At 37.1% G+C, this 25,016-nt stretch overlaps 2 protein-coding genes across 2 annotated transcripts in view; both read right to left on the bottom strand.

The window, feature by feature from the left end:
* LOC139117390 (oxysterols receptor LXR-alpha-like) overlaps positions 1-1,208 on the bottom strand; it is a 71,381-nt gene extending 70,173 nt beyond the window's left edge. Inside the window, exon 1 of the mRNA XM_070680483.1 lies at positions 1,080-1,208. The gene's annotated coding sequence lies outside the window, so the exon portion shown is untranslated. The remainder of the gene's footprint in view (positions 1-1,079) is intronic.
* A 5,772-nt stretch (positions 1,209-6,980) lies between these two features.
* On the bottom strand, positions 6,981-24,996 carry LOC139117434 (receptor-type tyrosine-protein phosphatase O-like). Its single transcript, XM_070680549.1, has 10 exons — positions 24,506-24,996; positions 22,716-22,800; positions 21,053-21,143; positions 19,029-19,102; positions 17,826-17,960; positions 16,486-16,608; positions 15,976-16,124; positions 14,787-14,928; positions 10,703-10,805; positions 6,981-8,911 (listed from the first exon to the last, which is right to left on the bottom strand). Exons 1-10 carry the CDS (start codon positions 24,604-24,606, stop codon positions 8,844-8,846), a joined length of 1,071 nt encoding a protein of 356 aa, XP_070536650.1. The 5' UTR covers positions 24,607-24,996; the 3' UTR covers positions 6,981-8,843.
* Positions 24,997-25,016: the final 20 nt, after the last annotated feature.

Here is a 25,016-nt window from a genome sequence, read left to right as displayed (position 1 = left end):
GGCCATAAAATTATGTTGTGAAATTCTCCAGAACAACAACAATACAACTACATAAAGCCTGCCAGCCCTATGTTGCCCTTCGACTAAAACGACTAGTACATTCCGAAACATTATTAAACCCTCTAGAGATTCTGGAAACTTTGCTCGTTGCGCCTCCCGTAGGGCGGAGTAGCTGTCTGGTATCTAAAAACTCCCGCACCTTGGACAGGGAGCGCAATTTTCTTCAAAGAAACGCATAATTTTTCATGGGGTATTTACAGTTTGAGCCGGAGCGCTGTGAAAATTACGCTCGAAGAGCGAGTAGGTGATAAACCCGCCATTATTATCGCCAGGACTCGTAGCAATGGCGACTGTTGTTGTCCTACAGCGCGCATTCATGGAGGCGGTTTGACCTATCGTTCATTAGCACGGCGGTGCTAACAAACGATAGAATGTTGACACTAAAAGCTCGCCGTCTTTTCGCTTTACCAACGCCAATCAGGCCAAAAGAACACCCCGATTTGCACTAAATTCCTTAGCGACGGTCTTCAAATCGTGGTGAATCGAACAAACGGGACAATTTCCGTCGAAAATCACCATTATTGTGGAAACCAAACAAGAACGCGCGCAGTGGCGGGTGTTTTTTTTAATGCGACTGTCTGAGCAGCCCATAATAAAATCAACGTCAGACGAACTTAGCATGCATAAACACATTGTGACCTTGAGCATATTCGTGACCTGAAGCTTTCGCTCGCACGTCTGTCTTTCGAGACATTTATTGAGGACACCCCTTCTAGAGTTTGAAGCTCGTTTCACTGATGTCGGCCAAATATGCCAATATAGGATGAACAAGTTGACCTGAGCGTGGCGACGAACAGAGATACAGTGCCGTGTCCTCGACTCGACTATATATGCGGTGTATGTTGTGAGCAATGTACGAACTGACTGACACTGAATTGAATGACGAAAATTGCCGTGACCTTGCACAGAAAAACCACCGATCTTGCATTTTATGTCAGTGTCTAATGTACAAAACAAACCTAAGAAAGTCCCAACCACAGGAACTTGGCGGGGTACGTCAAAAGAAAGGAAATACTTACGAGCAGTTTGCGAGTTCACTTCCTTTGAGGTCCAGCGACCATCGCCATATTACACGAGTTTCCAATGGTCTCGCAAAACACGAGATCACGTAATGTGAGACTACGAAAAGTTCAAACCGCAGGCAAAATATGCGCAGGTACTGTTTGTAAGAATTCGCAATGAATCGCGGGGTAAATTAAGGTCGACACATACCTTGCGTTTACTTAGCGTTTTTGAATGTAATAAAATGTGTTAATTAATTTATAAATTTGTACTGATAAATGGCTGCTGAAAATGCAACTGTTCGGATATGCCGTTTTTTCCCGAACTCACAAAATAAAACGTTAAAAAATAATAGGGCCAATATATTATAAGACTTACCCTATGTCAACGATTTTGCGCAGTTTAATGTTGTTTATGGAGAACAGTTTGAATGTGGTGTGATTACAAGCAGAGTTTCCAAAAATTTCCGTGTAAAATATGGCTGTAATAATTCTTGGACTTTCAAACGTGAAAAGGACTCTTTTTCCACGAATGAAGCTGCGAGGAAAAATGATCCCGGAAAATTTCCTCATATTAAGCTTATTAGTTACGGATTTAAGTTAACATTTTCCGTCACTTCTTTACACGGACATACACATATTTAAGACTATGTGTTGTTTTTCCTTCACAAATCTTGACGATAAATATAAACAAGCAACGTCACCCTTTTCCTGTTAATGGAAAGAATCACATTTGTGAAGCCATGTCGACCTTAAACTGAGGTTATCGTCGGCTTGTGAATGCCACATTGGGCATATACGGCTCTCTCCGTTATCATAGTCTCCGTCTACAGCGGCCATGCGAGAAATATATCCCCTAATTTCAAATACTTTACACTTGCGTTGTGAATCAAAAAAAAAATTCCAATCAGACAAGCATCTATTATTTCCGTTGCCAATGTAATTATAGAGTTGCCAAATGATTCGGAGAAAGTGTCAAGTTGGTCAAAACCCGGGAGCATCGCGATATTGTCTGGCTGGATTCGGCACTTTCGACAACGTGCAGACATTTGCACGTAGGCGACACCGTAGACCTTTATGTTGAAGGCCAGGATGCATATCCGACATAACGAAACATATCATCCAAATTCGTGACAGGATATATGCCCTTTCGTGTCTGGAACTTTTTTGATTTTGATGGGTCTTTTTGGTTGATTTTTTTGGGTTTTTTTCCTTTATGCTCATTCTGTTTTCATCAATTTTGTTTCTTTTTAAACATCTTTAACTCTTTTACCTCTTTCATTTATCGAGTTCGGCCGCAGATCAGAGACAACAAGTGCCAGCAGATTGTGGTTTCAAAGAAATTAATCGCTTGCATCGAGCTACCACGACACCTATACATGCGGTGCTCCAATCTTATTTACATAATATAGGAAAAAAAGGGGCCAATGCCAATTTGTGGAAGTATCCCTCAGAGCAACGGGAGAATTCAGAAGCATAACTTTTGATATTAATATTCATCATTTACTATATAAAACATATAACACATACGTTTTCTTGTATTTCTCTCTATACCATATTGCCATAACATACATTAAAATCAGTTTTGTTCTATCAACCCTGATATTTATCAACAAATAATATCCATGCATGTTTTCAACATGTAATGATATAAATGTCTTAATTTGACATCATTACTTTATTTTGCTGGCGCGTTAAAGCCCCAATAGTTGCGAATTTAATGCATTATTTTCATGATTTCGTTTTCTAACCAAAGTTGGTAAGTGTAAATATGCTAACTGAAGGCATGTTTAAAGTATCACTGCTCGCTGACAAATGACGCCCCCACGGAAAAGTACAAACATTGCAGTATTTCCTGCACATACCATCGTGATCATCCAAGAAACAAACATACTGCCATTTACTTGAATGCACAACACACGATGGCCAACATTTTGTTGGTGTAATCTTTATTTTCTCTACCACATGGTTAGTTTTTGAAAATGGCGGGGAATCTTTAAAATGTTTGAATTTACATGCCACTTTCTACACTTATGACAGTGTTACGCACTTTTCAGTCTTTAAAGGTCTTATTCAAAGAAAACGTTCTGCAGGAAAACTGAAGATATTTTGAGATCGGTTTATTACACATTGTAGCTATCTATGGGGCTTTAATGCACGCCACGCTACAACGACATTGGTGAGCGTAGTAGATCTGCTAACTTCAGATATGCTAATTCTTTTTACACCATATACATGGCAAAGTAGACTTGGATATAAACTTCTCTCACACTTGTATAGCCATGGTATCGTCTAAAATAACTTTGAACGCAACCTTTTTGGAGATTAGTCGGTCGGTTTGAATTGGTACGTTATATTCCAATTGACTTTGGTTTCACTTTATTGTGTCAATAGGGTTTATACAAGTAATTTGGTACTTCCGCCAAGTTTTGTTGCGAATTAATAGATTGTTTCATTGTACTAAGTATTGTGGTAGACCGCAAAAGCCACAGCGGAAGTTAAACACAGTTGTAGCTATTTTGAACATGTAAATTTCCTGTTCTCCAGTTGTCAGTATTGTTCTTGACTGTCTACGGTCTATATTGTTCTGTTTTCTCAAACTTGGCCATGCAGTCCAATTATCTGCTTTGTACCTCAACAGTTAAAAAGCTCTTGTTGTGCGGTTGCAAAATTTCGGTTATCTTATTTCTAAGTGTATGTTTGTCTTTTCGTCTGTCTATATAATGAGAACCTCTTCTAGTTTTTTTTCTTCTAGTGTTGTCGCTTTCTCCAGTGATTTGGTATCCAAGTTCCCATCGGAATGTTTTTTCTCTTGTTAGAAGTTTACAAACTCTTTGATGGTGTAAATTTCTTTAAGGTAGTATGCGCCTCGAAAGTGAAAGACTGAAACTTTTGCTCAAACTTTATTTGCTGAAACTTTAAGAATTCTCTTACCGAATCGAGAATGAAAATCAGGGGTCAGGGCAAAGTTGTTCTAAAGGAACAAATAACGCAACATTTACCGATATTTGGAAATTTTTAAAAAATTCTATTATCACAAAACTATGACGGTGGAAAGTTTCTTTGCCCAAAGAGCTTTAAAATGAGCCCCCACAAGTGGTAGACCAGAAACGAATTGTAAAAATTTGAGAGTCCGAATATCTATCCCCGAGGTGCATTCTACCTTTGCTGTAAATCTTCACCTTGCTCCGATCGCTGTGATGCCAGATAACTGTAATCATTTATTTATTTATTTATTTATTTATTTATTTGAGCGCTTTCTCTGTGCCCTCATCCAACTGACGGGAGCCCAATCACCTACTACCTATTACCCTTAGATGCAACGGAGAAACAGATGTCTCTTGCACAAGAACGCGACACCACGCCAGTGTTGCTTTACCAGAGAGAGAGAGAGAGAGAGAGAGAGAGAGAGAGAGAGAGAGAGAGAGAGAGAGAGAGAGAGATTAAAATTTCATTGTGAATTATTTTTTGTGAACATTACTATATGTGAGAAGAGTACTGCCAGACAGGACAGAGCGGTAAACTCTGACTGAGATCGACATGAGGGACAGTGATAAACAGAAGGCAGGAGAAAACTCCATTTGAGCAATATCAACACAGAACGGTTACTTTGAGGGAAGAAAATGCATGGTGCCTTACGTATACGTACATTACAAAAGAGAGTGAAAACTATATGTTTTTCGAATTGAGTTTTAGCGGAAGGACAATTTATATATGGCGATGCACACTTCATAAAAGAACGAAAAGCAGTGCAGGTTGCTGTGTTGCAGTTTTTTTAAGTTCATCGATCGTCTAGAGTGTCAAACTGGAACAGGATCTACAAATGTCACGGCAATTAATCTAGTCATTGACGTAACCGCTGTAGTAATAAATTATTCGACTTTCAGAATCCACCCGAGCTCCGTATTCGTTCACTTGTCCTTTAAAATTAATTGGCAATAATTGTGAGTAATGACAAATCAAACATTGTCTGGTTGTTCAGATCACAAAATACACGCTAGGATTTCAGCACAAATTGAAATTCATCGCGTTGTGTTGTGTTGAAACGTTTCATTATTAAGGAATATTTACGCTTGCCATTGTATCGCTATCAATAGAAACAAGGTTTGACGTACATGCAAATAAAATCATACTACCTTTTGTACAATGATCACCTTATCTGTATGTATGTATGTATGTATGTATGTATGTATGTATGTAAGCGTATGTATGTTCGCTGTTCACTTTGCATAGTGTATTTCACTCCCCGACAAGACATCAAAAGTTTATACGCTAAACTCACATTGCAATCCTTTCAATTCTATTTGAAAGCTGAACTTTCGAAAAGTCAGAGTTATGAAATAGCGTAATGTAATATTACGCCAGGCTTAGTTTTGGGATTTTTCCAGGTTCTTTGAAATTACGTAAAACTTTCATTGACGTTTGCTACTTTCGTGTTCTCACCCGGGGTTGTCATACCGTCAGTTGTCAGCTATTTCCAGTATTTCCTGGCATGACGTGATGAAACCGACGTCGCGCGGTATCTCTATTTCTGCGAAATCGCAACGATGTTGGTCTTTTGGATTCGTGACGCAAACGGTAAAGTATTACGGATTCGACTGTCTGTGTAAGGTTTGTACTTAATTGATAACACACGAGGAATAAAAACTGATTAAAAATTGTCTGTTATTGAAATGCATAGAATTTATCGCGGGGCCATTACGTTTTGCGGTTACACAGGCTCCAAAACGTCCTTGTGATTGTGCATAACAGTACTTAATTAACTAATTAATGTGTATTGTTTATCTTTTATAAAGATATCGCTTTATCAGCCTTTGATAACGTGACGTAATTGTACAATAGCGTTTTACATGTAGCGTTTCAATGAACAACATCGGTTTTACATGACAAAGTCACCTCAACCCACATCAGCAAAAAAACAAGTAATGTCTACAGCTAACACCATGGTTTCGTCAGTTTGTTTCAACTTGTTACAACTTGCAGCACAGAAAAATTATCACCGTTCTCGATACCCGATCATTTTCGTGCAACCATAAAACCTTTTATATAATCGAATACAAAGTTCACGTCACTTTTTTACCTTTCATCGCCATGCGATTATCCTAAAAATAGTCTCGATAGTGGCAAGTGTGATTTTTATATTGGAAAAACGAGCAGCATCACAAGGCTTGACATTTTCTTCAACGGGCAGAAGTATCTATGCATGATCTACGGCCGTGCTATTTCATGTCAGTGCTCTAGCTGTCGAGGAACGATTTATTTTGAACCTGAATGATCGATGTCAGCGACTTATAAAATGAAACCATGGCTTGATGTCAAAATGACTAAAAGGTGATCATGCATGACTGTCAAAAGTGATCACGGAAGAACGTTGCGTATGACAGCACGCACTGGTAAAGATTCTTGACCGTGACAATCAAATATCGTCATGGGAGAATGTATGCCAATTATTGGTTGAGTCACTTATCTTACCTCAAATTGAAATGTCTGTGCTTGTATAAATTACGAGTGCGGGTACATCCTACTTTAGACTAGGTCGAAGAAATGCAAAAAGTTTTGCCACTCACGTGCATATTCCCTTTATTCAAATAGTAAGAGAAACTTTTCACATATATCTTTCAGTTGTGCAAGTCTTTGGTCATAAACTTGAACTTGTCACTGAAATAATTCAACAAGTATTAAGGCAGGGCTTTTTCCTTTGACTTTTTTTGAAAAGACAGTATTAACTAGCGCGCCCTCAGCGTGCGGATGGAAACGCTCTGCCGGTTAATGACCTTTGACCTCACTGATACAGATATATCTGCACACGGCAATATCAGGGCCACGTTCATTCTTCAATCCTTCAAAAGAAGAATTTTGTTGCAAACTTGAATGCTAATGGCGATATTTAAAACTGTGAAGAAAACATACACACCAGTATAGAAATTTATTAAAACTTTTTTATTTAATTTGCATTATTTTGAATATCTCAATAGAAAAAAATAAAATTCTGCTTCAATATCACAATATACTATACAATATATGTTCACTATAATTATTTTGGAGAGCCGTCATTATTTACGGCCTTGGGAGGGGGGGGGGGGTCGGAGGAATTTCATAAGAAACACAAATTTTGAGTACCCACCCCCCCACACCATGATGAATTTGAGTAACCCCCCTAACTCAGCAATGTTGACTGCCCCCCCCCCCTCAGAAAAGTTAAATACCAATACGTGTATTAAAATTTTGTAACATTTACACAAATACAGCAATAGTGAAGCCCTTTCAAATCCTGATGTACCCTGATGAAATTCAAAGTGACAACAAAATACAGATGTAAAAGTTCATGCTATAACCAGTAGCAAATCATACAGTATTGTTCAATTTGGATAGGTATCATGACAGGGTTTTAACTAGGATATCTGACTGGGCAGAAATTGAAAGCACAGAGGTGAGAACACGCAAGAGGCTGACGGGGAAAGTGTCAGAGGGGGCTGTCCCTCATCTTGCATGGAAAATTTTGACAAATTGATGTATGCAATGATTCAATCTGAGGTGTGTTAAAAGTTTGTTTTTTACTAAGAAAAAACTGTTAGAACACCCAAAGGGGAGAGCACTAGAGGGGGGTTAAGCCCTCTTGCACTGAAAATTTTGAGAAATTGATGTGTGCAATGGTGCAATCTGAGGTGTTTCAATTCATTTCACACAAAAAATTGAGTAACCCTCTTCTCTCTCTCTATATTTTGAGCAACACCCCCTTTAAAGTTTTTTAACATTTTGAGTGAACTCCCCCCCTCACATTTCTCTGACACCCCCAGGCCATAAATAATGACAGCTCCCTTAATGTACTTTATATTTTCCCAAATATATCACTGAACTCTCACTTAGAGCTTAAAATAGTGTCACAATTGTGATGCACATAAAGATACACGTAATAGAAATGTTTTTTCCTTGATATGACACTTTTCTGACATAAAGACAGAATATGACAGAAAATATCTGTGACACCATGCACGTTTTCTGCTAATACACTTTGCACAAATTTATATCATTATTAAGAAAATTCAGCATTTGATAGGAGTGTACAGTATTCTTGTCCCTCACTGATGGATCTTAAAGTCTATCAATGAGGGTCTTCAAAATTTTTTTAAGATGAGTGGTCAGGGAAGTGAGTTTACAGAAGAAGTATTCAACTTAAATAGATGAAAAAAAAAATTATATGCAAAAATTACAGTAAATTTGTCTGGTACGAGGCTGAAAGGGAACAACCAGATGGTGATGGGAAGTTTGCAAACCAGTGAACACTGACTGCGTTATGAATTTATTACTAGTAACCTAGGGACCCATTTGAGTCAGGATTAGGCATACAGCTAGAGAGTCCATAGCTAGAGCAACCCCCCATCCCTCCACACCCCCAAAAACCCAAAATGTATCCACAGATTTGTGTCTTGTAAATTCACTCAAGCCAAAGTGACCATTGATACCAAATGACCCTGTCGTATGCACTGTGTCAACACCACTGAAATAAACAGGTCAACATTTCAGTGCCAAACATTGAAGAATCATATGCAACATGATTTGGCTTCAATATCTTCACCTTTGACCCAAAGTTTGCCCATCATTCATTTACAAACATGGCTTCTGTTTTGAAGTACTTAATTCTGGTGTTCATATTTGATAAACCTGAGAAACACTTAGCTTCAATTTTAGCAATAAAAAAATGAGTGTAAAAAGACACAGAATGTCAATGTGCGATAACTTTTGATAACTTTTAACATTTGGCAATGAGACAAAGGTCAGAGGTCAAAGTTCAGCATTCCTGTTGTTTGCATGTTCAGAGTTGCCATCAATCCTGTTGATCTTCCTAGAATCTGACAGAAAGAAAAAAAAAGGATAATCGATACAGTATGCTTTTGTCTGCTAGAGCATCTTGGATAAAATGCTTGTGACATCATATGCTTCTCTTTTTAGATTTTATTGTGCAGGATTTTCAAAATGTCACATTTTTGGTGCAAATTTTCATGGTAGAATGTCTTTAATCTGAAATGATCTGTTGAAGGCATCCAGAGATACACACAGTATAGTTTTAATATATCAATAGTTTTTGCACTACTTGTGATTGTAGGTTTGTTACAAAATATCTAGCAATGGTCTTATACCACTTGCAGCTGCAGACTGACATTTAGACACACTGTGTGCCTGTCTGTCTTTCTTCCTGCAGCTTGTGGTCATATCATGTGAAGGATGATTTTTACTGTTCTCATCACAACATCTACAGAATCATACACCTAAATTTGTCATTTTTGAAATCAAAATTGCCTGAAATTCTGTCAAAATTTAAAACAAATATTCAATATTAATGCTGGAAATGTGACATGGCAGTTAGTCTATCATTATCAACAACAAATAATTATTTTGTACATTTATGATGGAACTATGATGATATTAGGAATTCACTCTATTTATTATCATAAGGAATTTGCTCTATTTTAATCAAGTTGTGTGGTTATGAAGTGAGCTGGTCTGATTTCATTGGTGCCAAACATTGTTGTTTACTAATTTGCAAAGCAAAAGGCTTAATAAAAAGCTTATGTATAGAGTATAATTGTTCCAGTTCGTTCAACATGAGAATTATATCCATGAATACTTGAATTTCAATCAGCAAAATTGTGAAATACCACCTGCTATAATATCTCAGACGATTTGTGATGAAAAGAAAGCTTACTATATCATTATGTATTGAATATTATATCATAGCAGTACGTTGATATTGGAAATACTGCGATCTGATTGGTTGAAAAGTGAAAATAACAGAGCTATATTTTCAATATAGCACAGTTGATATATTATTTGTAAGCTCTCAGTTTAAAAAAATCCCTTTTCAATGATTCACACGACAACTAAAATACACTGTTGTGATATTATAGCTAAGCCACTTCAGCAACCAGTGTACCACTTTATTTTGACTAGTCCACGACATTTGTGTCATGAACTGGTAAAAATCTCACGGTATACCTGTTGTTGAGGTGGTTTATTGCTTAATCAGAAATATCATGAGCTTCATTACGAAAATACTGCAAAGTACACATAAGATACATGTTGTGGTATTCTGTGTTATTAAATACACAGTAAAGCATTATGCGTAGCACTGACGTCATTTGGATATTCTTTGTGATTACTACACAGTTTATATTTATAACTGAAGCTAGAAATGGACTATTTTCATGCACTTTCACATGATTTTCTTTTTCGTTTTAAAAATTAGTATAGGCACAATAAGGCTGGCACTTATGAAAGTCTGTAAACTACATGTTGAGACTTAAAACTAACAAAAGTCAATGGCAAAGGCCCTTGCTACAGGCACGGTGTCTGAAATACCAGGAAATGATCAGAGTTATGGAATGATGTGTTCTGTATGGTGCTGTTCAGTGCACATTAAAGGTATACTGTCACGTGTTCCAATTTTGTCACAGTTACCATGGAAAGAGAAAATCTAACAATCACTGATTTTAAGCGGGTGGCTGCTTTTTTAAAACAGCCCCCTCACATGGGCATTTTGAATACCAAGGAACACCCCTTTGATCATATATAGGCATATTTAGATTACAGGTGACTGTATACCTTTAAATTCCACTGTTCTGGGACGTATGATAAAAGCTTACCTGATTTGAGGGTTGATACAGATGGCGTCAACAGCCAGTCTTTATCACTGACACGTCCTTGTAGAATATCAAGGATGGCACGATGAATGAAAACATACTGTGTCTGTTAAGAGAAAAAAATACTGATCACAATTATCACAGTAAACCTGTTCACCCCTAATTCCCGTAAGCAGGTCCACACCCACCATTGATTACAATGGGTTTGGGCCAAACCATTGTGGTGAAGGGGTTAGGCATACAAATGAGTAATCTATGATACACATGAATTCTTACAATGAGTCGACATACACATTTGCTCACACCTATTTGTAACCGACTGTACTTCTGTAACCAAAAGTTCCACATCCATATAAATAACAACTTAGATAACCTGTTAATAAGGGGATAAGTCGGTTACAAATAGTGTGTGAGCAATATGTATGTCAGAATCATGTAAGAATTCATGTGTATCATAGTTTACTCATTTGTATGCCTAACCCCTTTACTACAATGGTTAGCCCATGTGTATATCCTACCTGAAAATTGTCAAATAAATGCAATTAGACTTTGCTAATTTTATTTTTCTAACCCATTACACACTTTAACTTAAGGATGTACGATCGGAAAAAGTAAAAGTAATGTCAATTTTTTCAAATGGGGATTTTTGAATACCTACATATGTGAATAGTCCAAAACTGGGAAAAAAACACGGGGTCACCGAGCTTGTTTTTTTACAAAATGACATTAAAAATTCACGGTTTTTCGCAAAATCATTAAAAGTCAATAAAACAGGTCATCATTTTCATATTTATATCATGATTACATTTTTCACGTTTACACTGTAAAGAATAAAAAAGAATTATAAATCTAGCTACTCGTCGAAGATTTTACTTACATTACAAGTCATTGTTGATGACACAGTCCCCACTTGTTAAGGGGTACTTTGATTACAGGTCCTCAGAGAGGATAGAGTCCTCTTCATTAGGTCTGTGATAAAAATACTTTTGAATAAATTCGCTTGATACATGTCTGAGCTGTAGTTCAGGACATGAAAAAATCGTAATAAAATGGCCACATGGTGGCCTTATTGGATCGTATCACAAAACAAATCAATGTGCATATGTATGATATAGGTCAATGTCCTTGTACCAACTTTGAATAAAATCTGTTGAAACATGCCTGAGTAATGGCTCTGTACATGAAAAAATCGTAATAAAATGGCCGCCTAGCGGCCATATTGGATCGTATCACAAAACAAATTGACGTGCATATGTATGACATAGGTCAATGTCCTTGTACCAAGTTTGAATAAAATCGGTTGAGATATGCCTGAGTTATGGTTCTGTACATGAAAAAATCGAAACAAAATGGCTGTAAGGCAGCCATATTGGATTGTATCACAAAACAAATTGGTGTGCATATCTATGTCATTGGTCAATGTCCTATACCAACTTTGAATAAAATCGGTTGAAACATGCCTGAGTAATGGCTCTATACATGAAAAAATCGTAATAAAATGGCCATACGGCAGCCATATTGGATCATATCACAAAACAAATCAACATGCATCTGTATGACATATGAAGTAATCCTTGTACCAAGTTTGAATGAAATCACTCCTTGCATCTCTGAGATATCTGCGTGAACGGACGGATGCACGCATGCACGAACGCACGCACGGACCCACACAAGGACATGACCAAACCTATAAGTCCCCCCGGATGGTGTCCGTGGGGACTCAAACCATCTGCACAAAGTTTCATCAAATTTGGTACAGTTGTACCAGAAACAGCGCTCTAATCTCGAATTATGCAAATTAGACCTAATTATGCATGCCACACCAATATAAATAGACCTGCATATGTATGCCATAGTGTAGTATCCTTGTACCAAGTTTAAAAAGAATTGGCACAGGAATATCTCAGATATCTGCATTCATGAGCCCCTATGCATAGACACAGCATTAATATTAATTTCATCCTGGAACCCCTGTGGATCATACCTGGGGACCCTGTGGATGGATATCAAATACAGGAAAGAAAACGGCCGTCACACAGCCATTTATGATCGAATCATTACAAAAATCGGCATGCATATATATGTGATAAGGATTAATATAGGTACCAACTTTCAATGCAATCGCCCAGCATCGCTGAGAAATTTATGTGAACGAACGCACAGTCGTAAAATATAGGAAACAAAATGGCCGCCACGCAGCCATTTTAGACCAGATCATAACAAAAATCAATTTGCATATGTATAACATATAGAGTAATCTATGTACCAAGTTTGAATGGAATCGCTCCTGGCATCACTGAGAAATTTGTGTGAACATACGCACCGACATCAAATACAGGAAACAAAATGGCTGCCAGACGGCCATTTTGAATCGGATCGTAAAACAAATGGACGTGCATATGTATGGCATAGGTGATAATCCTTGTACCAAGTTTGAATGAAATCGCTCCAGGCGTCTCTGAGATATCTGCGTGAACGGACGGACGGACGCACGCACTGACGCACGCACGGACGCACGCACGCACACACGCACGCACGGACATGACCAAACCTATAAGTCCCCCCGGACGGTGTCCATGGGGACTAAAAATTGAGTTAAAAAGTCATCATACTTATTTTTTAACCAAAATTGCAACAAATATGCCCCAAATTTTAGGAATGGGAGAGGGTAATTTATTAATTATTGATAGTTTCTACTAATGTCAATTTTCTCAAACTTTGCCAAATAATAGCACTTTTTGTGAATTTTTCAAAATCACATTTTGTTTAGTAGGTCACCGAGCTCGATTTTTCACAATTTTGCAAAAACTAACTAGGATTTACAGGTTCTGGCGATAAACCATGCTCTCCCGGGTTCGTCGAACAAGGGCGCTCTTCAAATGCCGCTGACCTGCCGTGGCTACCTGCAGTGGCCCTGTCCAGGCATGGTCATGATTCAAGCCTACCATTAAACTTAATGAGAGGGAAATGACAGAAAAAAGCAAAGACTTTTAGGTTCTTCTACTTTTAGAGTCTATATATTAATACAGCATACAAAAAATCACGTAATATTTATTGCCGTGACGCTTATCGGTGGGGATTAGGTTGACTTCGCTGCAGGCTAAGTAAGTTGTCACACACTACGTGGAGCCAGGAGCCGAGGCCGTGAACTTGGCGTTTCTCCAATACACGATGACAATCTTAAAGGCAAGCCCGCAACTGACACAAGTGTCAAGATTTTCGGCTAGTTCACTCAAATCGACTATGCGACGGCCCTTCTTCCATTCTACGGTAGGTCTACTAGCGACACCACGAATAGCAAATCAGACGTCACACTTCTGATTTACGCTGTACAGGCTACGGTCATGTTGCATTTTTTTATCTCTTTGCTGAATTCTCGTACCTTCCAGCGTGTTTTGAGGGCATGCTGAACAGTTTTCTCGGCGCAATTTTCCTTTACCTGCAGACGAGATTTTCATGATTTTGTACAACGCAAAAACGTTCGGAACGTCACTATGCGCGCGTGATTACTATGGATACATTTCTGCGCGGAAATCGGCGCAGTACGCTTATATTTTTCCGATCGCACATCCTTAACTTCAAATTTTTGAACAGATACAAAAAAACATAATTTAGTTTCTTTTGCCACACCATGATGAGAAAATTGAATGAAAGATTACCAAACAGAAGGAAAATACACTGACAACCAAAACACAGAAGTCATATTTGTTCTAAAAATTTCTTATCCCCTTATTAACAGGTTATCTAAGTTGTTATTTATATGGATGTGGAAAATTTTGGTTACAGAAGTACAGTCGGTTACAAATAGTGTGTGAGCAAATTTAGTTTCTGCAAAACGTCCTAATTTTATACAAAATCAATAATTTTCACAGCCGGTAAATTTTAGCTGATGGCTGGAAATTTTTGCTGGCTACTTTCTACATCCCTGATTTAAGTTTATTGCAGTTTACTCCACATACTGAAAAACAAATTACTATCCCTTGTAATGTTACTACTTAAAGAACTATCCTATCTGCGTACACTCATGGAAAAATGCAATATGAAGGAGTCACTCGAAAAAGAGAGAGTTAGAAATCCAAAGACTTACATCTGTTTGTACCATATAACATCTGTTTTGTCTCAAGTTGGCAACAATTCCAAATATGTCGATAGAATCATCTTCTTTCATAGCAAGCTGTTGCAGCAATACATCCAGTGTAATGAATGTACCAGACCTTCCAACACCAGCACTGAAAACATGAATGGAATAAGATTATTGTTTTCCTGATATCAGAGATGGTATTATACATTTCTCAACTTTGAAATGAAGGAAATCACAATGGACAATGAAGGCACATTATGCATTGGACAACAATAACGGACAATTGTCATTAATCATATACGAAAAACTCCATCTGGACATGTTTGTGTTCAAATACATTGATGCTGGTCAACAAGTAATGATTTTAACATGATGGGATGATCATGATGGCAATGATGATACTAATGATGATAGGAATGATATGATCATGATGGCAATGATGATACTAATGATGATAACGATGATAATGATGATTCTGATGATGATTATGATTCTAATGATGATGATGATGATGATACAAATGATGAAGATAATCATGATGATGATGATGATGTGATGGTGATGATGATGATGGTGATGATGATGATGATGGTGATGATGATGATGATGTCTATAATAATGATATAATTTTGATGATGCTGATGATGATGATGAAAACAAAGATGATATTGATGGTGACAACGATTAGGATAATAGTGAGGAAAAAGACAATGATAATGGTTATGTAATGGTTGGAGGCTGGGTAAGTTACTTCACATGTATGTAGTCAGTGGTTAGAACCATTATAATGTCTGCAAATCTTAATGTCATTGACATCATCACTTTAAAATTAATGGCCAGTAACACTAACTGTTGATGATTGTTTCAGAATTTAATTTTGTTTTTGTTTTTGTTCCTCTCCCATAGCACGTTGAAACCCCCACTATTTAGCTAATGTACATAGTGTCTACATATGTAAAATGCACTGTTATTGTTTACATTTGAATTCTATTGTGGACTAGGATTTACTTGTCAACAATAACAGTGCAGTTTACACATGTACAGGCTGAGTTGACAAGCTGAATACAGTGTATTCCAACATGCTTTGGGAATAAAACAAGAACTCTGGCTGATATTAAAAGAAACAGAGCAAAAATCAGCAAAAGTTAGCATTACTGGCCCTTTAAGATTACAGAAAGATTAGTTTTTGACATACCTACAGTGTACCACAATTGGACCACTTTTCTTAGGGAGCTGACCCCGCACAGTACGGACAAATCTAAGGACAGAAGAGGAGGACTCTGGTACGCCATGGTCAGGCCAGGCTGTAAACTGGAAGTGACGGACAGAATGCTTCTCATGATTCTGAAATGACAAAATAAAGACTCTTAGTCTAGCAAGTTGCTAAATTTTCAATTTTCATAAAAAAAGGCACCGAAAACTTTATTAACTTCACAAACTTAATGAATTCCATAAGTGCTGTCCTCGGAGCGCATTCTGCACTAACAATACTAATTACTTTAAATTAATGAAGACCACATGTGTTGAGTTGTAAGCATTGCGATAAATGTGGGAAAATACAGTATAGTTCTTCTTTCTTACCACTTTGTCGCATTTTGACTGTTTTGCAGATAACCAACGATACATGTACCCGTATATTGTCCATGTGACCAAGTTCTTTTTAATAATTACTATCACATCAAAATAAGAGAAAGTCAAAGCTTGCCTTCTCAAGGTAGAAATCTCGTACGGTCCATTCTTGAAGGACTGACTCTGTTGTCATGGTTACTGTGATGTCACCAAACATAGTTGGCTTGGAATCAAATGGCCAATAGTGTTCAGATTTGACCTGGAAGGAAAATCGAGAGATTTATTTGATTTATGCAAGATGAAATGATTGTAATTGAAAAGTTGTGTGCAGTAAATCTGATGTCTAGATATTACTTTTAATTTGATGATCTGATTTTAATTTCTTCTTGATAGCTACGAAATCAAAACACTACATGCCAATAGCTACTTTACTAAAAACATGACTTTTTATTTATAGCGGTTCAAAGACTGATGATAGTAACTAAGTGTTACGGTAGTGGTAACAGTTCCGAGTAAAAGTGTTTGCCAGTATTTACATTTATTAATAAAATGTGGCATCGAATGTGCATACATTTGCCACTTCTAAAAGAATAAGACACAAACAAATATTGCTTTGTCCCTGTTTTTACTGCAATAGTTTGAAGTGGGGATCTTTAGTATGTGATTTCATAGTTTTCCCTGTAAACAGTAATGGTTCTAAATATCATTCTTTCATGTAAAATTTCTCAGTCTTTCCGAAAGTTTTCAATGAACATCCGTAAAATAGAGAGCTGAAATAGCATTTACAATCAATCCTACGCATGTTAAATCTGTGATGCACTTTCACAAATCCTCATTCAGCACATGCTGTTCACAACAAGTGATGAGAAAACAAAAAAAAATATTTGATATTTGATCGGTACGATTGAGAACTTTGCATAACACAATGGCAACTTAAAAGGATACAACTACAATCTGTTGACCTACTTTGGGTATTTGTGTTTTACTTCAACAGTGATTAATTGACTTAACCAACAAAAGAATGCATATAGTCATTGAGTCTTTGAAATCTTTGGAAACTGGCTGTTCACTGATAGCGTAGCCATGTGTTCAATTTATAGAACAGTGTGGGTTATTGAAGTTGTTTGTATAGCGTCTTATAATGACCACGACAGACATGCTAGTAATCGTTCACAGAATTTTGTTGGATGTTTTGAACCTGTGTCACTATATTACAATCTGTATCACCCTTTCACCAACATGGTTTAGCCCAAACCCACTGCTATCAATGGTTAGAGTGGACCTGTTTATAAGGAATTAGGGGTGAACAGGTGAACCACATAAAATCATTTAAATATATCACTCTCACTTTCTTTTCAGTTATCATAACTCCACACATTTGTGACATTTTGGATCTGAAAACCATCCAGAACAAATGGGATTGTTCCATAAATGATGCACCATAGGGGTGTGAGGGTTACATTTTTGTAAACTTACTCTTCCTTTTTCAACGCACTGAGTTACCATGACAATAGTTGTGGAGTTCTGTTCCCACACCAATCTCCAGAAATCTTCCTTCGTCGTTGGCAGAGGGCCTTGTGTTGCTATGTACTCCCTTGGCGAGTTGTAGCCCTGTGTAAACAAAGTCATTTCTAATCAGTCATTTTCATGACCCTAATATGACCTTACTTTGTCACTTTTCAAGAAGGTATTCAATATTCAACATTTCCCTGCAGGAAACTTAAAAATTATTGCTGGAAAATAAGTTACAGCAGAAAGTCAACACAGAATTTAATAAATAACACTTGCTTATTTGCCTGCTTGTCATGGACTGTTCAATCAAACTGATGAATATTACAGCAAAACTGCCAGGTTATAAAGGTCATATTGGGGTCATTAATATGCCAATTACTTAATTTTACTTGAATGTTTTGATAATCTTATTTACCATATTGACAGAAACCTGGCGAACTTTGACCCCAGTGAACTTCTGACATTTTCTGAGGTTTGTTCAGAGGCTGGGGGGTTAATATGCATATTTACCTGAACAGCTTAGGGATTATTAATCATAAAAGCTGACACATTAGGAATGTAATTCATTAGTTTCGGTGTCATCCCCTCCCCATTTCCCAATCACTTAATTCAAAAGTTTTGGCCATGGTTCCTGTAATAAGGTATCTATGAAATATCTTCCACCTTAAATCATTTACTGAATACATGCATGCATTATCGTACTGAGCAATAAACATAAACACCATCATGGTTCAAAAACTCCACTTCTGTTGTTTTCATATCAATTAACTCATAGTTGGATCTTGTGAGCTTGAAATAATCAGATACACTGCTTTTTCTTTAATTTCTGCACCTATCAATGTTTTTCCACTGGGAAGTGGGGAGTGTAGGCCAACAGAAGAATTTGATCACCAAGATATACACTGTGTCTAGAATTTTCACTGATATCAAATGCTAAACTATATACATGTAGCAGCTATTTTCCCCCACCCTTGGGTATTTGACATATATTTGTAGCCTGTGGGTGGGGAATTTGACACGGCTCAGAAAAAAACATCAAATCCCCGTATTCGGCCCAAAATCCCCCTCCCCTAGTGTAAAACATTGATAGGTGCAAAACTTTACCCAAAGTTAATTTCACCTGTATACTAATTACAAGCTTATCTCAATGAAATTGTTTCCACTTACTGGTATGAAATTAGCATTGATGTAGTCAATGCCTTTTTTACCAGTTTTCCTGAGCTTAACTCTTGAGTGATCATCTGGTGAGAGAAAGATTTGATTTGGAGATGGGTTAGAAAGAGAACCAGACAAAGCCAGACTCAACTTTCCTGTAAAATATCATCATATCACTCCTTGACACAGCAATCCTAGTGTAAAATCTAGGTGTCTTCTGTTTAAAAAAATCATCAACAAGACAAGCACTCTACCATAAGCTAGCTGTCACACCATTTTTCCTTGTCAGTATGATTTAAGAATCTGTCTGTTCATTCAAAATATTCAAGTCACATTTGCTGTATTTTTTTACATTTTTTTAGATGATTTGAAATCAAAACTTTTGTTAAAATGCCTGCCAAGTTTTACCACAATGCATAGGGTATTCAAACATTGGCGTTAAACGTGCAACTGAGATTTGAACTACCAAATAATATTTTAACTTGCAAGGCACATTTGGCCACTGCAAGTGAGTACACGGAGACTTTGGCAAAATCCATCACCAAGGATTGAATTTGAAATAGTGACATTTTACAGTAAAACATGTCTTAATAATGGGAATCAAATACATCTCTACAAAGTTTGGATGGCAGTGTTTGGTAAGCAAAATGTAAAAGGATACAGCTAGCTAATGGAGCTTTAAAATATTTTCAGTTCATTTCAAATATAATTTTGTCAAAAGACATGATAAATCGGTTCTTCTTTTGATGTAATACAAAACAACTCAAGTAGGTAGAGCAGTTGAATTTTTTTATTAATTATTTATGTGTTTATGAACAATTAAGATAACCAGTCACCAGAACTTATGAATATTCATCACACATTTTTCCAATTATGAGAGTGGCTAATTAAGTGATTGCTTTTTCTGAAAACCACTTATGGACTGTCGTAAATCTTTAGAATGATAAACAGAAAAGCAAAATGAAGAAGATGATATCTTTAGGACTTTGGGGGGTAAAATACTCATACTCTTTTCAAAATATCATCTTGCTCAGAGTTCACGATGTCGTTGTACATATTGCTATTTTAAAGAAATCATTATCATTATCACTTTGACAAGAAATATCTAGTGTTTGAGTTTCCATTACTAATGAATCTATAAAATGGATACGATTTCAGTAACACATCTCATACTGAAGTCAAACATATTCATTCACCCATAATTTAATAGGTACATTACATATATACATAGAAAAACACATTATCTTGATTAATAGTCGCACCAGCGGCTTACTGACTACGCATGCGCATATTCATAATATACTATGCAAGTAACCGGAAGTGTACCCTACTTTCATGGGCGCCGCCATGTTTTTTTGAGTACTCGTAAATAAACAAATACGAAACGCGAAAATTGTTATTTTATAACATGTCATTTATAAAATATATCTCCAGCCAGTAAGTGTTATTATCTACCTTGTCGCTGATACAAAATATCGTTAATGTCACGCATAGAAAATAGAAAAAGGGAAAAAAACTGTCGTGGTCATGAACGGGTGCATACGCAAAGAATGCTGGGATTGAATTTTAGAAAAACGCCCCCTGTGTCAATAATTAGATACACAAATTGCCAGTTTTTAGACGGAACGCAGTAGTTTTCAGCTTGCAAGTGGAAGGTGGGCAGTGCGGTTACCCTTGCAACGATAATGATTGCATAATACGTCCATTGTTTAACGCAATAGGCTGTTATCATGGTAAAAATTGCCAATTTTTGTCCAACATTTTTACACATTACAGAAAATCTATACCTGCACTGCTGCAGGGTTTGACGTCGTGTACGTACGTGAACTGCTTTCATCAGAGGGAAAGTGGGCATAGTTGTCATATAAACGTATATGAAGTAACAATTAATTATATTTTATCATGAATCAATACAAATAACATTGCCAATCTTAACCCCTGGCCCGACACCAAGGGCTGAGCCCTATATAATATTAGGATAATAATCATCATAAACTCCATGAAATTTGAAATTCATCAAAATGTATCAAACTTACATGGTAAAACATCAGAATATCTGTTTTTCACGATGTTATCGGCTGACATGCCAGCACTGGTAGACTGCGCAACACCAATAGGTCCCAGCTCCTACAAGAAATGATGAGATCTTGATGACAATCGCCAGATTGGTTCCACAAGGTCTCTAGTTATAAACTCATTATTCACAGCCATCACGCAACACTATCAAGAAGATAATGGAGATCAGCTGCTTGAGGTAGGGTAGTCCCTTCCTCTCAAATGAAGGAGTGCTCTCGTACCATATATGTCCTGGTCACATCAAGAATAGATCATACGGTAGAAAGGCATATAAACACATGATCTGGTAAAAAATTATAAAGGCAAACTTTGCAATTGAAGAATAAACCTAAAATACTCGTGAAAGAGTAATGCTGGAATGAAAGACTACAAAATTATGTATTTACAGCTTTCTGCACCATTTGTGGTTCATGCATTGTAGTTTCACAATACGTGAAACCATGTACTCACTAGCCTATCACATATCTACAAGTTATAATTTGTATATTTTGGTGGTATTGTAGAGTAATAATAAATACAAGGTCCATACACTCAAAGCACTTTTTCAGTAATTTTCAAGGACTTTTGAGGTCCAAAATACCATTTTTCCCAAGGTTCTATTTTTTCAGTACATCACCTTTTCAGTATATCATCCTGTAACACATCATTATAACGATATCACATTGAGAATGATCATCTCATTACATTTTCACATTCTGAATGGATCATCAATTTTCAAGGACATTCCAAGCGGCTTTAAAATTCAGTGACTTTCCAGAAATGTACAGACACTATTTATACATGTACGGTGAAACCTATTATTGCAGACACCTCTCTAATCTGGGTGTCTCTATACATTAAAGGAACCTTTAAAGCCAAGTTAGAGGTTGGATATACACCTGTCCATGGTGAACAACTACCAATTAAGGATTTCATTATCATTTCAAATAGTGTCCTTTGACAGGCAAGAAATTTCATACTTTGTAACTGTTATCTTGTTGATAAGAGTTTATTTCAACATTCCTATTGTCATCGATTTACCAATACAGTACTCAACAAAGATTTGGTTCCACTCTTTCACTCTCATTATCAACATCTCACCACATTTTTGCAGTCCTCAGCGCTGATCGGGATTACGCGCTTTTTACTAAATATAGCAACACACCTGACATTTGCTGTTGCTGACAGAAATTCAGACAAACCATCTTTATGCACCAGTCTTTTGTATTTTACTACATGCAGCTACATTTAAGTCAGATATTTTGACATGAAATATGTCTATTATTTAAATAAGATCATCAGTTATAATAGAGAACCACTTGCCTGATTCCTGAAAGAGTGTATTGCAAAGGCTGGTGAAAATTTTGAGATATATACTAACATCTTTTTGTGTATAAATGATAAAGTCTAAAGGCAAATTACAAATCAGCCCTATTTCATAATTCATATGGTTAAAAGTTCAATTGGAAAGATTCCAACATTTGTATTTTTAATTTGCAATAAAATATTGCAAAGGTACACACAGGGAACCATAACATGTTGTCATATTGAATTTCCAGAGGGATGCTGTCACAGCGCCCTCACAAGGTCATTTTGGTAATTGTGAATACGAGCAACGACAGCACAATCTCTACACACACTTACACTGTAATACTCTTTCTGGAATTTATATCCTGAATTGGCCGCCATTTGATTGTAGTACTGCTCAAAGTTTCCGGTGCTTACTGGTCTGGACAGAAAAAAGATAAAATGGTAAGAAAACTCTGCAGGTTTTGGCGGAGATGTTGGAATCAAACTTGAACAGGCTGCACATGAATGTTTCAAGAGGTACATGCATATTTTCAACTTACCAGTAGTATGCCTATCCCTTAATCTATCTAAACCTTTTCCAACTATACACTTTACATTCTGCGATTCTTTGTTTTGCATTGAATATTACATAAATTGCAATAATTTCTCATTTTATCTGTAAGATGCCTCCCTGTATAGATCAAAACTCTTTAACCATATCCTTGCTCCTAGGGTGTTAAAGTTTGTTATTTGACTGCATGATAATTGATTATATTTACATGTAGAAATATCTAAACTAAAATTTGTTATTTTCATTCTTCCACTGATAAGGGCCACTTGGCCAGCCAGGACCTGCTGGAATACAAGAGAAGTCGGCTAGTTACGAACTCGGCCAGTTGGAGAAGTCGGCCAGTTACGAACTCGGCCAGTTGGAATAGTCGGCCAGTGGGCGAACTCGGCCAGTACAGTATGCACCCAATTAGAATATATGCTCCATAATAGTGTTTCTTTTTTTGAAGTCTCACTAAAGTTATATGCGAAAGCGATCTAAATGTCATTCATAAGATGAGCGTAATGTTTGCAAACTTCACAGATCACAGTTCAACGCACGTATGATATACACACATTGGGTAAAATTAAAGATGGCGGTGTATCGCGATCGTGGTAGCGAGTTTTGCAGCCTTCGTCATAGCAAGCCATGAATTTTACTGAAGAAATGGCATAATGTTTGCCTGAACTTTAATACGGTACGCGTCCGATCTGCAGAAATACTGAGGCAGACCGTACATGTTTTGCAGGGTGGACGTGGGAGCTCTTTGACTTCGAGTTGTTTTCTGAATATTAAACCGACAAAATAACAAAAACTATGGTTGTAAAAAGATAAAATTGTTTGGCATATTCAACTGTGAAGAGAATACGTATGCAATCATATTGCTTTGTTGCGAGTGGCCGACTTCTCCCACTGGCCGAGTTGGTCGGCACCGGCGCTGGCCGAGTTCGCAACTGGCCGACTTCTCCGGTTACCACCTGCTGTAGATAAGAAGCCTAGTGACTGGGGGCCAGTGTCAACACTGTAGGTATTTATTACCATATAACTGGCATACTGGACTGTAGAGTTACCCTATGCTGCTGCTAGAGGAATGTTGAAAAGTTAGAGTAGAGAGATATTGACTTTGATACAGCTTACACACTTCTGAAACACAAACAAAGTTTGCCCAAAAGGGCTCAGTCTCTAATGGTTTCTTATTGTTTATTTGTTTGTTTGTTTGTTTATGAACACATAGGTTGTGTAAATAAAAATATAGCTGAAACATGATGATGTATGTTTGTTTGAAATAAAGCAATCGATAAAACATAACATGTCAAATGAAAGCCAGAACAGCACACACTCTGCCGAACTACCACTTTGCCTGAACAAATATATTCTCGTAGTGCAACTTTCTCTGGAACGTTTTATTTATTTCAAACAAACAAACATGCATCATTACCTTTCAGCAGTATTTTTATTTACTCTACATGTGGATTTGTAAACAAACAAACAGCAAGAAAAATTGGGGAGAAAGTCATGCTAACTATATCATTGAAATTTCCGCATCTATCTTATATAAGCCATGGAGTCTCTACTACCTCATGTATAAGCTTACTTGTTCATTGTTAGAGCCACCGCAACGGAGGTTGAAATCAAAATCATGGTCGCCTGCATCCATCTTGACCGAGTTGGATTGCGAGGACGAACACGATCCATTGCTACGATAGAAATGAAGAGCTATGGTCGCGATCTGTTCTTCCACGGTCACTCCACAACTTTGATCCAACGTCTTACTTTATGATGACGTGTCTCATCACATTAACGGAACTCATATCATCGTGATCATGTTCACAAGTTGGGCGGCTCGTTCAGGACTCCGACCGGAAGTTGTGCTCGACAGTCTGCTGTTCGACTGTGATGTTGACAATATTCGCGTTTTGCGTCCACCATGTGATCGTGCACTAAAACGAGTTAAAATACTAAACGTCAACGATTTTAATTTCACGGGTACAAACAAAAGAGAGTGGTTACACATCCATGTTGTGACGGGGCAGCTGCAGAACGATGTTGGCTCTGCAAGGATGTCCGTCGACAAGCCTAGGGAGCCTCGATCTATCATTTTGATC

The sequence above is a fragment of the Ptychodera flava genome, chromosome 2 (genome assembly GCF_041260155.1).
Source record: "Ptychodera flava strain L36383 chromosome 2, AS_Pfla_20210202, whole genome shotgun sequence".
Taxonomy (NCBI): Eukaryota; Metazoa; Hemichordata; class Enteropneusta; family Ptychoderidae; genus Ptychodera; species Ptychodera flava.
Note: the sequence above shows the minus strand (reverse complement) of the source record. Positions and strands in the feature narration are given on the sequence as shown.

Coding starts and splice junctions, on each gene's coding strand:
- LOC139117434 (XM_070680549.1), bottom strand. CDS start 24,606: ATGGATCGTGTTCGTCCTCGCAATCCAACTCGGTCAAGATGGATGCAG. Junction 17,961..19,028: donor TCAATGCTAATTTCATACCA/GTAAGTGGAAAC, acceptor TTGTTTACACAG/GGCTACAACTCGCCAAGGGA. Junction 14,929..15,975: donor CCAATTGTGGTACACTGTAG/GTATGTCAAAAA, acceptor TCATGTTTTCAG/TGCTGGTGTTGGAAGGTCTG.